General features: G+C 39.0%; 1 protein-coding gene across 2 annotated transcripts in view; it reads right to left on the reverse strand.

The window, feature by feature from the left end:
• The window catches only part of CCDC141 (coiled-coil domain containing 141), a 144864-nt gene extending 136799 nt beyond the window's left edge, over positions 1–8065 (reverse strand). Inside the window, exons 1-3 of one of the 2 annotated variants that reach the window (XM_024204042.1) lie at positions 8044–8065; positions 7715–7946; positions 5490–5612 (exon numbers count right to left, since the gene is read on the reverse strand). In XM_024204042.1, the coding sequence (XP_024059810.1) occupies positions 5490–5612; positions 7715–7816 (225 nt within the window). In that variant the 5' untranslated portion in view covers positions 7817–7946; positions 8044–8065. Of the gene's footprint in view, positions 1–5489; positions 5613–7714; positions 7947–8043 lie in introns of those variants that run through there. The other variant, XM_024204039.1, reaches the window with a different exon arrangement.
• Between the last annotated feature and the right edge of the window lie 7893 nt (positions 8066–15958).

A 15958-nucleotide genomic window follows, 5' to 3' on the forward strand; every position in this document is an offset into this window, starting at 1 on the left:
TGTGTGTGTGTGTGTGTGTGTGTGTGTGTGTGTGTGTGTGTGTGTGTATATATACACACATAACACAAGTGACAAATATATACAAGCTTTAATGATCCATTAGCTAGCATTAAACAAAATTAAGTAACCACACTATATCCTAATCTCTTAAATCATTGTTTCCCACAAATCACATTAATCTTTTCATATTATTAGATTCTATGACCATGCTAGAAATACAAAATCCAGAGAGTAAATATTTCATCTATAAGCAACCACTATGGTACAGTACAGTAATATTAGAAGGAAGTTTAACTAGATGATTTAATATCATACGCATGTTCATATTTTTTGTTTAGTCTAATGTTTATCATTTCCCGTTTCGTCTTTCAGCCTGGTTAACAAAATGTTCCTCTTCATAGTCCATTAATGTTTAAAATGGGGGTCTTTTAAAAATGACTGTACTCAAGTTTTTCAGTGTAACATAATACTGGGCCACATTCTTAGCTTCAGTGGAGCTGTGCCAATTTATACCAACAGTGAATATGGCCCAATATGGTCTATCAAAGGAAATATATTTGGATAATTTTTGTCTAATACGTTTTAAAATATACAAATGATTATTTTTACTGTATGATTTATAATTAGAAAAATGACTCTGCTGGTTATAGTTAGAAAAGTTGCTATATATATAAAAAAATCCAAACTTTCATGCTCAAGACATCTGCTTCCTCAGTGTCTTGAGTCTTATCTGTTTACATTAGTGACAAATAGGTTGGTGTTATTTTTTTAACTCCTGTTAGCATTGCAGAGCCAGTATGTCTCTGGAACAGCAAACTGGATTGTATAACTGTTCATGCATCATCAAAAGTATTGTAAACTGAGTTGCAGTGGCAATGCCAAATTCTGTTCATAGTTACACCTATGAAACCCCACCACACATGTAACTGAGGGAAGAATACAGCTTGCAGTATCTTTGTTAAGACTAACAATGCACAAATCATGGGAGGAGAAAGAGACTAAAATCAAACAGCATGATGTTCAAATCTCAGGCTGAGATTTCAGCACAGTTAGAAATAAAAACACACCATCTATTTATTTGCCAGCGTGGTCACATCCATATTCAAAAATCTATCTGCAAATACTGCACAGATCGTTAGATCCCAATCCTGCAAAGACTTAAACAGGTGGGATGACTCAGGTGCTTAACATTAAGCAGGTGCTTAAATCTTTGCCAGATTGGGGCGTTGGGCCCCATCCTGCACTCAGTTACACATGCGCTTAACTTTCATTTCAATGGGACTACTCATCAGGACCGGCTCCAGGCACCAGCTTGGCAAGCAGGTGCTTGGGGCAGCCACTCAGGAGAGGGGCGGCAGGTCCAGCTATTTGGCGGCAATTCGGCGGACGGTCCCTCACTCCCGCTCGGAGCGAAGGACCTTCCGCCGAATTGCCGCCGCAGATCGCGATCGCGGCTTTTTTTTTTTTGGCTGTTTGGGGCGGCCAAAACCCTGGAGCCGGCCCTGCTACTCATGAAGCACCCGTTTAAGTGTTTGTAGGATCAGGTCCTTTAGCTTAGTATGTGGAAGTGCGATTTTTATTGTAAAGTTTTAAAATATCCAATTTAATAGAACAGCAGTAATAACAGAGAAAATGGCAAATTAAACCACATTTATAATTAACATGAACAAAGACCTATTAGAACCTTAAATCTAGTGAAACAAATTCTTTAAGAATGTAATGCAAAGACAATTCAAAACAATCTCACAGTGTTACATAAAAATGTAAGTAGATTTGGTCAAAAACAGGAAAAAAACTTCACAAAAAATTCAAAATGTCAAAGTTATTTTCATTTCATGGAGTATGAAAGGATTTTTTTTTTCATAAAATTTTTTTTAAAAAGTCAGTCAAAATTTTAACTATTCATTTGTCCCTTTTTATCTTTTTTCTTGTTTACTGTGTGCAGTAAAATATTTTTTGGTTTGTTTTCCCGCTTTTTCCTTTTGCTACTCTGTAACTTTCAAAAACTTCTACAAGTTGACAGTTTGAACAACAGTTCATCTGTAGAACCTGATATAACCTCACATAACCTCAACATAATATATGATAAAATGCAGAGTGTTTTGAATTATGAGAACTTTTGCTATGTATCCTTCAAGTGCCTGTGTTTTCATGGATTTTAGGGATATTATTGATTTACTATTAATGTGCTTTTATTAGATTATTGTCTATGTTATTTCTACTGTTATGTACAAAATAAAATTAAGTTTAAAAAAATAAAAATCTGAGATACAATGGCAGAATGCTGCCACGATTTAAACAAGATTAGGGCTCAAATGGTTTGAACTGTAGGGCACATCAGGCCATAGCTTTGCCATTATCTTGTTCAGTGTATTTATAGTACATTCCAGACTACAAAATCTATCAAACTTCAAAAATATATGTGAGTATGGGCTATAGTGAACTTTCTTTATATCAACAAATTGGAGTCAATAGGAAGTACACAACCAATGGGTTTGTCAGCTTTATAGTTCATGAGAGAACAGCTAAAACACTATATTGGAAGAAGAAAAAATGAGCAGGGGTATACTATTGTGTTAATGCGCTTGCATAACCCTCCATTACCAAAACGGATGGTGTTAACTGTGATCATTGAGAGGAAAAAGAACAAAGAACTAACTAAGAACTGTGCATACATGATTTTACAAAGACAAGTACAATCTAACAATTGGATTTCTGTCCTTACAGTTCCACATTTCTAATTTTCCTTTTTTTATCTTCATGTAAATAAGTTATATTTTTGGAATTAAATGTTAAAGTCTGTGGAACATTACTGGCTCTTTGACTTTATCTATCTTCACAGAGTAAAGGTATAATTCATGAACAAATAATAAGTGCCAAAGATTATTGTAATCAGTACTTCAAAGGTTGAGAATCATTGTCTTATACAAACCTTTGATGACATGGTCTGGTAATTTATAAATAAATATCTACCCATGATAAGTGTTACCAGCTCACTACAGGCAGAAAGTTACACATCTGTTAAGGAATGAAGGGTCATTCAGAATTATGACACTTGTGGTCATGTATTAGAGCTGGCAAAATTATTCCTGGGGAATAATATCTATTTTGAGTTTACCCTTTTCCTGTGGATGGTTCACTATTCAATGTTGATTTCTGCAACAATATTTGTTACTCAAAATATTCATCAAGAGTTTACACAAAAAGAGTCACTGTGTGTGGATCAATTGACTGTTCACTATTCATTATTAGTGGTATATGATTGGTCACTTAAGTCATATGATACTGTTTCTGCTTCCTGACTGGATGACAGACTTTTTAAATAGGAGACTATAATGCATATTGAATGGCAAACAAGAAATTGCTCACTTACAATATGAATTTTCAGGTGTATAAGCATTTGTGAACTTTTGGGATCTGCAAACATTTTCCCCACAAATAGGAGATGAGTAATCTCACTGTGTTTACAATGTGAAAATAGTACTGAATTACTTTTCTATTATTTGACTATTTATTATGAGCATTAAGCAAGCTGAGTGAAGCCAGATGAAGAACAAGTCAAAGGGTCCAGGAACACAAATGTACCCAGAGTAGGAGGGATGAAATATTAGTTAATACTAGCCAAATACCTTGGCTAACATCACAGAATAGCTGATGCTCTTGGATTATTATTCGATTTTGCTTACCATGCCCAATAAAAATGGAGGTATCTGTGGAGATTTTATAGTCAAAAGCCCATAAAATTAAAAAAAAATCCATTTTGGGTTGGAAAATCCAGTGAGACTGGACCAAGGGAATTTTTTTTTAAGTTATTTTTGCTGTACACAGGGACTGACCATGCTGGGATTAATGGAGGAACAAGCCATGGAGAGCAATGTAGCGTGACATTGTGCTGCTGACCTTGTCTGCAAAGATGCTCCAGGATATATGTGAGAGAGAGAGAGAAAGAGAGAGAGAGAGAGAGAGAGAGAGAGAGAGACTGACTGTTGCACTTGATTTTGTTTAGTACATGCTGCTGCCTGCAAAGAGACCATTTTTATTCCTTACATTTATCACTGTAAATATCAGGTGAAATCCGTAAGATCTCTTGTGGATGGACATTCCAAGCAATGAAAATATTTAATATATGATATATGTAATATTGGGTCGGTTTGTGTTGGCAGATGGGGTTTAAAATCTTCAACTGTATTTTCACTTGCTAGAGTTTTGGATTATGATGTTTTCTGCTTCTCGGATTTAATATTAATTCTTATTATTGGAGGGTGAAATTCAGTTTATCATGCCAGTATATTAGCTCCTAATTACTTCTAAATATTTGGGTTGGATGACTGGACTAAACTACATTTTCCTGAATACCCAAAACTCCCATTGAAGTCAATGGTGATATGACATTTGGATGGTCAAGAAAAGCAGGATTAATCCCTTGACGTGTTTTTCTTTAAATGTTACCATTTGTGATATCCAAATTCCACTGCATACACCATATTAGATTACATTCTGCATATACCTTATTTTTATTACTTCACATATGGTTGAGACATACCTTAATATGAGCGGTGCAGCACCTGAAAACTAATATTAAAAGGAGAAAACATCTTTTCCAGTTCATATTTGCGCTGTCTTAAAATATGAACAAAATCTGAATTTAATAAAATACATAATAACATTAAGAAACTTGAATGGAACCTGACAAAGTACAATGGTCTTGGGCACCCACAAGAATCTAGAGAAATTCATTTACTTAAGCCTATATGCAAGATGCATCCATCCCTTCAGATCAGGAAAGTGAATGCTCATCTCAGTTTATTTTAGGCTGTCTCATGTCAGCAAAATAGGAATAATTTAATGTGACAGTATGTTACTGTACTACCTTCTTGTCTCTGAAATGTCCCTGAATCATATTCTGCTCCTAAGAATGCCCTTTATTTCCTAACACTGGTTATAGCTCTATGATTTAACTGTTATCTTCCCACCTCAAGCCAATCACTTGCTGAATGTTATCACCTTATTCCTACCCTTAACATACATCAATCATAACAGTAAAAAAGTGACTGGAATGTTAATTTCACATTTACAAAACACTTGATTGTTTTTGTAGTTGTTACCATAGTTATGAACCATTCTAATGTCTCACAGCCCAGCAAAACAAATGAAAACCTTGAAATTCCTCTGTCTCTAGCAGGTACTGCTAGTTTTTATTTTATTTGACAATAATGCATAAAGTTGGAAAATATGATATTTTTACTGGTTCTGCCAGAAAAACAATTACTAGTGAACTTAGTTTTCCATTGCAGAACTATTGGAGGGGTGTGTGTGTCTGTCTTATTTTCATTCATTACAACAACAAAGGTTGGATATGTTTTTTCACTCTGGCCTTTTGCTGACAAACAGATCACAACAACAGGCCTGTGAACCTAGAGGCTCATTGTCTATATCAGAGCTGTAAGGAGACCAGAAAAATCTGCATGAGTCCGTATCACACACCTTACCTTAAGTTTAGCCAGGAGGAGTTCATGATCTTGTAGTAGTTTTTTGGTCTCATCTTGATTGCTGCCAATTTCTAATACATTTGGAATTGACTCAGTCAGCTGAAGCTGCACCCATTTCCCACACTAAAATGCAAACACAGGCAAACACCCAGTGTGTGTCATCCAGAAAACACAAGGGCTCTTTAAATCCCCTACCCCAAAACATACCAGTTAAGGCCCAAATGAATCTTTGCAGGCAGACCCCTGTATCCAATGGGCACAGGGATCCACTTACATGTATCCAATTGCACAATCAGGCCCCAAAGTATACAAAATCCAGTGAATACAAACTTCAATAATGGGATGCCATAAAAAATAGTAAATCAAGTGTCATTTGAGGCAACATACCCAGGCCCCAAATTCTTGCTTTGTCCAATCTCTACCCATACAGTCGTCGAGATGGTATTTAAAAAGGAAAGAAAATCATACCAGGGACTAAAAATAACATTTTTCCCTTCTCTGTCCTGGGAATTGAGAACTTATTTTTAGCTGCAGTTTGCATAGATCTCTCTCAGCTAAGGGTCATGGTGAACTGATTTCCTATTCCTCTCACAGCAGAAACAAATTAAGGCAGACATGAGGGCTGTCATTTTTACATAACCCAGCTGTCCTCAGCACCCAGAGTTCTGCTAGTGCCAAGTAATCCATCACAGCATTTTCTCTAACAAATGGTTGATTTTTTTATAAAGGAACAACCAAAAGGCCTTTACATAGCTGGGGGAGAAAATGAGGAAAGGAACATAAACATTAGAAAGTGATGGGCCCAATCCTGCAAGTATGGCTCATTTTGTTTCTTACTGAATTGAGAGATTTCCAACCCTATATGAAGATACTAGCAACATTCATTTGTTCAAGATTTGTTTAACGCATCTGATATAAATATATAATGTTACTAAGCACTTAACCCACAATCATGTCTGCAGCAGATAGCTCATGAGCCAGGCTACGTATTGGAGTGAGCCTCCACAACGAGGAGCCAGGAATCTTGAACAACAGGCTGGGCTGCCACTGTATAACAGCTACTTCAGCCTCAGGGTTGGAGTAGACTCCAAGGCACCTGTGCCTTCATCTCTATGCTGGGAGAAATGCCATGTGGATTAGCACAGTAGCAAACCCACTAGCTTGTTCCCACCAGCACTTCCAAATCCCCACTAAACTGCAGAGCCACTCATGACTAGATGTTCTATGGTGCACAGGGGGGCAGTATGTGGCCTCTCCAAAGTCCTGCCCTTCCTTGCAACACTTCTGCTGCAGATGGGTCTTTCTACATCTGCTAAGGAGGAGGGAAAATTTTTTCCTGAGAGGAAAAAGCCCTCCGCTGTTCTAAATGCAAAATCTGACCCCTACTGATGTCAGTACACACACAGTCACTATCTTTAATCTGCTTTAAAGTTATCAAATGCTAAAAAAATCCCAGCCTGAGAGATTAGAGGTATCTAAGGGAGTGAGGTGCCCAACTTCCATTGCATTCCAATTGGTGGCTGGTGTCTAACTCCCTTAGGCAGCTTTGAAAACCCCAGCTTAATTTAGCATCCCAAACTGCATGCAGGTTGCGTGATCTGGAACTAGTTGCTGAAATGGTCCTTCAGGTCTTTATAAACACCAGGACATACACAAGAGCTACTACTAAAAATATAAGACAAAGGCAACTAACTTTTGGTTTTTAAAGTATGACTACAATTTTAATTGGTATTTTTTTCAGCTAACACTCTGAACAAGATGTGGCTAACTGAAATGGTTCTTTGTGCATTTGTCACGAATGAAAATGGTACAGTGAACAGAGTGGATAAATACATTTATTTAAAAAAAAAAAAAAATAAAAAAAGGACTAAACTCCCCAAAGAGATGTTCACATGTATTATGATCAACATTTTTACAGCGCCCTAAATTTACACTGCCACGTTTTAGACTCAGACATATTCTTGACCCCTAAGAACTTACATAGTTTAGCTGAATAGTTTTGGTTCATGTAAAAAAAGAAAAAAGTGATATACTATAAGTAGCATGAACTTCTTAGACGGTTTTCTACATACTAACTTAAGCAATAAAATAAATGTACTTGCCTGGTCGACATTTTATGCTGAATAGATGCTAATATGAGTAGAATTTGGAATAGACTGTTACTAAATACTATGCAGACCAAGCCACAGAGCTAAGAGCATAACTGTTAGCAAATGTTGTCTTACCTTAAGTATAGCGATAACAATCCTGGAATCTCCAGCCTGAACAGCAACTGAACTGACTGTTGTTGTAGAAAGGTGCTCACCAGAGCTGCCTTCATTTGACATGGTGTTTCAGAATTGGACTTCATACATTACCACAGCCTCAATACACTTCTGTGCGCTGGTCATTTCAGAAGGCAACAAACAGGGTTACTTGGATTCATTCAGCAAAAGAGCTCAGCTAACACTGATTACTCTGCCAAAAGGAAAGAACAGGAGTTAAAAATAGACAACCCCATTGAGTTTATCATTCTTGAGAGAACGAGAGAGAGAGAGAGAGAGATTTGACACACCCCTAGTTTGGAAGCATTAAGCTGCCTGTTCTTTTTTGTCATTATCTGAAGTGTAAAGGGCTGCCTCTGTGAACATCATCTGACTCTGGATAAGCAAATGGAAAAAAGACAAATCAAAATACCTGGAATCAGTTTCAAAACTAATGCTGTACAGATAGATACAAATATTATAAGGCTTTAAAACAAGCAAATAGCTGATCTAAATATTCAACTTGTACAACTTCTTGTTATTCTCCCCATTTATTAGTTATTAATGAGCTACACAAATTTAATATAATTTTTTCTCCGAGTCAGTGTACATTATAAAGCACTATTTATATATATATATATATATATATATATATATACACACACACACACACACATACATACACAGTAGGACATATATAAGAAAACCCTGTGAATGGAACCAGACAATGGATTTCTTACTGAAAACATTAAAATGTATAGCAACCCTATTAACTAAGAAAGGAATCCAAATATCCTGTGTAGGCTTTTGAAAGACATTTTATCACTTAGTATTGTTGGGATTTTTTATTCAGTACTCCACTTCATAGCAAATTGTTCCTATATTCTGTTTAATCTTAAGTAATCCCTCTTTAGTAATATGCTTGTAAGAGGCACACTTCCCAACTCATTAAAATGCTGCACTGCACATTAGCTTTTATTCAATGCAGGGAAATCACAGACAGTTTTAAATTGTGGCACAGGTCAGTACATTAATTCTACTGCTAGAAACGCAGAGCAAGCACAGAGAGACTGTGGTATTAGACAGCTGCTATTTGATTCCCTGTGACAGAACAGCTGAGAAAGTGACACTGGAGTGTACACAGGTTGCGCAGATGCCACAAGCACACTGGAGAAACCTCAGACTTAATAGGCTTATAAGCATCTGCTTGCTTTATTTCTTTAAAACTGTGTAACAGTTTAGATCAATTTAGAAGATAATCCAGGCTCAAAACTTGATAGCATTAGAGAACTATGAGTATTAAGTTATCCATGTAGTCAAGTATTCAAAGATAAAAATCAAAAGAAAAAAATTACTTTTGTATTCAGCAAAAATTCTGGCTACTCAAGCACTCCGCATAAAAGCTCTGCAATTCTCTGACCAGGAAGTGTCTCTCTCAGTTTCTCCTCACATGGAAGCTTCCTGCTGATGTGTGAACTGATGCCAATGGACATCGTGAAACGTGTCTCAGAAGTTCCATCAGTACAGACAGATAGGAGCAGAGTGCAATGCTGGCTCCACCATAGACTGGCTGAATTTTATTTGTGAGATTATTAATTATTATAACCAACAATTCAGACAGCAGTGAAGCTAAAATCTGAAAGAAAGTGATAAAATATTTTGTATTGAAGGAAGAGGAGGGCAGAGCTACAGTGAAAGAGCTGATGTGGTGACCCCTGGCCCTCTGTGCTAAAGCACTTGAAACATTGTGCCCGCTTGTAACTATGGATAGCAAGCAGTCTTGAGCTAACTGGTCTGAGGGCGGGCATCAATGACAATTCTTTTAAAAGAATACCCAGGCCCAAAGCCAAAAACAAATCACAAAGCAGTAACTCTTCAGCTATGTGATGCAGAGAGCCAAAAAGAGCATATATCACATCTTTTCACTCATTCCCAACACCCCTTGACATACCTTGCAGTGACTCTCCTCAGTAAAACAAACACTTTCTATAGAAACTCATGAGGCTCAGAGAAGAGAAAAAGTCTACAACGCTTTAGATTAAATGGGTACTTGTGTAACAGGTGTGGCCAAGTAAAATGTTTGGAATTGAGAGACTGAAATGGAACAATGAACTGTACAAATAAAACTTTATTCATAAACAAAGTTGGACCAACTAGAGAATTGAAATATTGTCTATCTGGCAGAATTAGTATGTTTGCTTTCTAGGATATCCCAGAAGATAGGGACTTAGTGCAGCTTCCTGAACCTGGGCAGGTCCAAGTGCAGGGTACAGCTTGTATGGGACTCTCTGTCTTTTAGAAAATGTGATTTCTGAATTACTGAAAGGGGCATGATCAACTTGACTTCTAGTCAGTCTCCTCAAATGGAGTTTCAAGTAGTTTCAGCTACGCTGCCTACTCTGTCTCCTTGCCAATATTAATTGTTTCACCATCACATTTTTCTATTTTTAAAAATAGGGGTTGGACAATCACACTAATTAGTTGAAGCTGTTGCATGTGACAGGAACTTTCCATTTAGGCTAAGCAAGGGAACAATTAAATGTCCCTTTGTTTCGTGATAGCTGAAACAATGAAAAACCAGCACTCGAGGACTAGATCACATTCAAACCTGTACAGTGGCTGGGCCATGCAGTTGAAGGGGTTACTGGGGGGTCTGATAACAAATGCAGAAGTGGGGGAATTATTTGATTGCAGCTGTGTGTGAGAGAGAAGTAGGAGACACACTACAGAAAAAACACCAAGGAAACCTCAGACACAGCCAGTGAAGCCCTTGTAGCATGGTCTGGAAAAAATGCACACACACACACACACACACACACACACACTCGAGAGAGAGCGCGTGCGCTAGCTAGCTAGCTTTTGGGTAGAGTCATGGCTGGAAGGAGGCTTGGAATGTGAGCTAAGACACTTTCTTCTGCTGTTTGAGTCTTGCTGTGTTTTGGGAAACAAGATTTATATACATTTGCTGTAAATAAATAGGATTGTATCAAAGATATACCTGACTCCATCACCAATTTCTCCTCCTAACAGAAGCAACCTACAAGATCCCGAATATTTGCTAACTGCTTGCATCAAAAAGAGTAGTAATATTTTCCTTGCCTGTTGCTGTGTGAAAGAACCCACCACAAACAGGGGAAACTGAGGTACTCACTGACTATCCAAGGGAAACAGTGCTCTTTGTTTAGTTTCTCTATCAAATCCATAAGGTAAGCAAACTGAATGAAACAGAGCGAATGAGTATAAAATATTATCAGTTTCTGTAATCTCAGGTATTAATAACTACAGTAGGCAACAAGTTTTCAGAGAGAAGTGTGATTAGGTCCCTTTATATCTGAAACAAAATTTATTTTTATTTATTTCATTTTCAACATGTAAACATAAAAATGGCCACATAGCCCAGACAGATCATTAAAAGTACAGTGCAAGACAAAAACTGCAGTAACAAATCAGAGACATCTCTGCACAAAACCTTCATCCTCCCTCAGAAAAATCCACACTTCAGCCTGAGCCTCCAAAATCTAAACCTTCCCTCAACACCTGCCCAAATAGATAGACTATCATCACTTTTTTCCTATCACAGTGGCACCAAGGAACCCCTGTTAAAGATCAAGGTCCCATTGTGCTCGGTGTTCAGAGGTCCTCCTGGAGAATGTCCTACTAGCTGCTCCTTCTCTTATATACCAAGGGACTTCCAAATTCTAGTGCCTCCAATGAGTTCAGCTTTGACCATATCACATGGTGAAGGAAAGTGTCTTTCAGGGAGACAGGTTCCACACCATACAGGGTTTTAGAGGTCAAAGCTATCTATGCCCCAGTTGCTACTAGGCACTGTGGCAGATGCTCAACTGCATTCTATGGCTTGGACAAAAGGATAAAGCTGTATGTCATCAGCATATTGGAAACACTTCAACACGTGCCCCTTCACTAACCCTCCATTTACACATTGAGCAGGAGGAGTAATGTGAATGCCCACTGGGCCGAAAAACAATTACTTAGAACTTCCCTCTGAGGTTGCATCAAAAGGCAGGTCCATTCACATTGCTTGAGTCCTTTACCAGAGAGCAAAGGTATGAGTTGTGGAACTCAATTCTTCCCGTACATCCAGAACCTCAGTGAAGACCTCTACTGTGTGGAAAGCAGCTGTACAATCCAAGAGGGAAGCAAAATCAAAGAAAAATAAATCTGCTAACACCCACTATTCTGATAGCACCCAGCATACGATATAGGAAATGTGTATGAAATTCAGCAAAAGCCTTTCAGTGGATTACTTCCAAAGATCAGAAAACTGATCTAGCAAGTAGCCCCTATATTTTCAGGTATTCAATGTACTAGCACAAATGGAGTCTACTGTTTGTTTGCTTTCAAGGACAACCACAACATAAAACCCACATATACAGTAGTAAACATACCTGGATCCCAAAGCAAAGGCAGCTGATGCTTTTTCAGTTCAATGGCCATCATTTCTTCTGTTCTGTGCCTTCTCCTCCCACCCCTTCCTTTGATCCTGAAGAGTTGCAGGAACCAAATGTAATCTTCGTATCTGGCTTGTGCTCAGAAGTGCCTGGGTCTCTAAAATTTCCAAAATTATGGAAGAGGTCCAACCAACAAACAGCTTCTAATCCGGGACTCATAATTAGACTTATTTTATATCACCGCAGGGTCTAACTCTGATTTTAAGGAGGCTTTTCTAGCCTCCTTTTAAATGCAGAGCTTCAATTTCTCTTCTTGATATCTCATAAGGAAAAGGCTGTTATTTATGTGGCTCCAAGTTTTGTGCCTGCTGTTACCTGGAAAAGGAAATTTCCCTACCTAGCCTTTGCCTGGTTCCTAAGTCAGGGAAAGAGAAATGTTGGCACTCAGACTGGTGCACAGAGGGTGCTTACATTTGTATTTACGAGTCACTATCATAAAGATATTTGAACTCCCGCAGATTTTGCGGTCAGTCCTACTGCTTATTTCTTACCTTAACATTATTCTGCTCTCAAGAACTCATTACTCCATACTGGTGGTAAGGGAAATTTCAGCTTCTGGGATTCAGAGCCATCAGTCTAGAACCTCTGCAGGAAGGCACATTTCTTTCTTCTATCATGCAATAAAATTATGAGTGCTCTCAAGTTTCAACCTTTATTTTTGGTGCTTGTTGCACTGTTTTGCTACAATGTTATTTCCTTGAGTTCTTTATCCCTGGATAAGCTAAGGAAGCACCATACTGTGGAGAAAAAAATGTCTGGGGTGTCTTAGAAAGGAAGAAGCATAAGTTTCCACCATAATTCCCAAGCAGCTCTGCCTGATTAATGGGTTTATCACTAAACTAACTAGTCTGAATGGATGTCGCCAAATCCAAACACATGAATTACCCTGTAACATTTTCTTTGCAAGTTTAATTTTATTTTGTTCTCAGATGATAAAAAACACCAGTCAGATTTATGCTACTCCCTAAAATGATAAAGTGAAAATCAAATTACAACTTCTCCTGGTCCACAAGGTGAATTTTCACATGTTGCCACTATGAGAGAAGCATGAGCAATGCAATGAATTAGAATAGTTACAGAGAGTGAACATCACTAAAAGTTGAACTCTGCACTGCTTATATCTTTTCCCATACAACCCAAATAAACAGAGAAGGACTGTGTGTCCTTTTAATTTGATTTAGGAAATGGCAAATGGGCCTTCTCTGCTTTTGTTTGCCTCAAAAAACAAGTGGTGGAGTGCCACAATGAAATGTTGCAAGGTTTCACTCACAGTCAAAATAGTCATAGTACAAAAGCATGCATAGTCAACTTAGAAGCTTGGATTGCAAACCTATCAATATAGGGCAGATCATGGCCTATTCTGCTCACTCATGAACAAGAGTACGGAGGTATAAGTGACCTTTTAATCCTCTACATCGGGGTGGGCAAACTACGGCCCACGGGCCGGATCCGGCCCCTCAGGGCTTTGGATCCGGCCCGTGGGATTTCCACCACTGTGGCACTGCGGGCCCTGCACCGCTCCCAGAAGCGTCCGGCACCATGTTCCTGCAGCCACTGGGGGAGGGGAAGCGAGGCAGAGAGCTCCGCGCGCTGCCCTTGCCTGTGGGTACCTCCCCTGAAGCTCCCATTGGCCGGGAACGGGGAACCGCAGCCAATGGGAGCTTCGGGTGTGGAACCACAGGCAAGTGCAGCGTGCAGAGCTCTCTGCCTGCCCTCGCACAGGGATCGCAGGGACGTGGTCCCGGCCGCTTCCTGGAGTGGTGCGGGGCCGACAGGCAGGGATCCTGCCCTGCCATCCCAGAGCCACTCCAGGTAAGCGGCACCGGGCCGGAGCCCACACCCCAAACCCCTCCTGCACCCCACACCCCAACTCCCTGCCCTGAGCCTCCTGCCGCACCCCAACCCCCTTCCCTGAGGCCCTTCATACACCCCAGAACCCCTCCTCTGCCCAACACCTTGCCCTGAGCCCCTTCCTGCACACCGCACCCCCTCCCACATCCCACACTCCCTCCTGCACCCCAACCTCCTGCCCCAGCCCTACATTCATGGCCCTGCATGCAATTTCCCCACCCAGATGTGTCCCTTGGGCCAAAAAGTTGGCCCACCCCTGCTCTACATGAACTACCTATCCCATGAATATAGCCACTGCAGCATTGCTCTATCCTCTCACTTGTGCATGCAGGGAAAGTCAGTGGAACTTGTGCTCTTAAAAACCTTAGGTGCATTTGAACATCCATCCCAACATGCAAGCCAGTGCAGCTGTGCTAGTGCACCAGCATATGTACGCTGCCACAGATATAGTGGTGGCACAGGCTACTCTTCTCTCTGAGGGAGAGGGGGAACCAGGAGGTAGATTACGATTTGGATCAGCTCCTGAGGCAATTACATGCTGGCCCATTAATGAGGTACTATAAAATGACAATCTTGCCCAGTATTATTAATTATAGTGTTCAACATATATTTAAAAAGTAGACAGCCATATGAAGGGGTTGTTTCCATGTAATTATTTTTAATGTTTATGAACAGCACCCAGATCTCTGTACTCAACTTGGGCTAGAATAAAAAGAAAGATTAAAAATCATATGGACCATGCACAGATACATTATTGCTTAAACCCTGGCCAAAGGACCTGATTAAAGATTAATACTGTCTCTGTTTAATCTTAAGAAAGAAATCAGTCTACACTGACACAAAAATATAGTATGAATCTGTTAACAAGAGATAATAGCTCAAATAGGCATAACCACATTAGCCATACTAAACAATGAAGCCATGTTGCTTTTATAGTTAAAAGGCTGTTTAAGAGAAAGGGATAGCTGTCTTCATGGACCTGAATTTCAGAGGCTAAATTTAGAATTTATTAGATAAGCAGATGGCACAACTGAACTCTTAACAGCACATCATTTCACACATGTAACTGCAACAGCTACTTTATCCAATGAGTGGAGTTCAGCAGGAGGAGCTAAAGACTGCAGCTCCTAATTAAAACATTGTTAAAATACCCAAGGACTACAGAGTTCTGTTTAAAATGATTACAGCCCACTTACCTTATCATTTACCACAGGAAACTGAAAAAGATTTTATATATATATATATATATATATATATATATTTATATAAATATAAAATTAACTCCATCTTGTTCAGCATGACTGTTTAAAAGCAGACACCAGTGAAATATACCTGTGTCTGTTTTATGCATGTGTTTCCCTTTCTTTCTCTCTCCCCAGATCCTTGGATCTCAAGCAATAACCAACTGCAAATCCCTGCTCCACCCCCTTCCCTGAGGTCAGTCATCAAGTTGCATGACATAATTAGAAGAGATGAAGGTGCATCAAATATTAATATAATCTCTTTTTCCTCTGCCCACTTAGTCTGTTCCTGTAAGTTACAGTCATCAATGAGATGTGCTGTACTTGTTCTCATGAAATCTAATTTGGAGCCTATCTCCCAAGGATAAAAAGATCTGCCGTGACACTTCCCAATACATAGGGAAGAACCCTCATACCATAAAAATGTCAGATGAAGACGTGCACTTGTATCTCTTTCACACATGCACACATTTCTATGTTGGTGTACAAATGTTAGGATCTGAGCTGTAAACCTCCTGAGTTTCTAGAATTTTGTTTAATTTTTTTTTTTAAAAAAAGAGAACACTCTTAGCAGTAACACTCTGTTTACAGAGAAATATATTCTTAGACTTAATTTCCATCTTTGTAAATGTAATGGTTTGGGAATAGTACTCTGCCACTGT

Source organism: Terrapene carolina, unplaced genomic scaffold (assembly GCF_002925995.2).
Source record: "Terrapene carolina triunguis isolate 2854851 unplaced genomic scaffold, T_m_triunguis-2.0 Scaffold62, whole genome shotgun sequence".
NCBI classification, from domain to species: domain Eukaryota; kingdom Metazoa; phylum Chordata; order Testudines; family Emydidae; genus Terrapene; species Terrapene triunguis.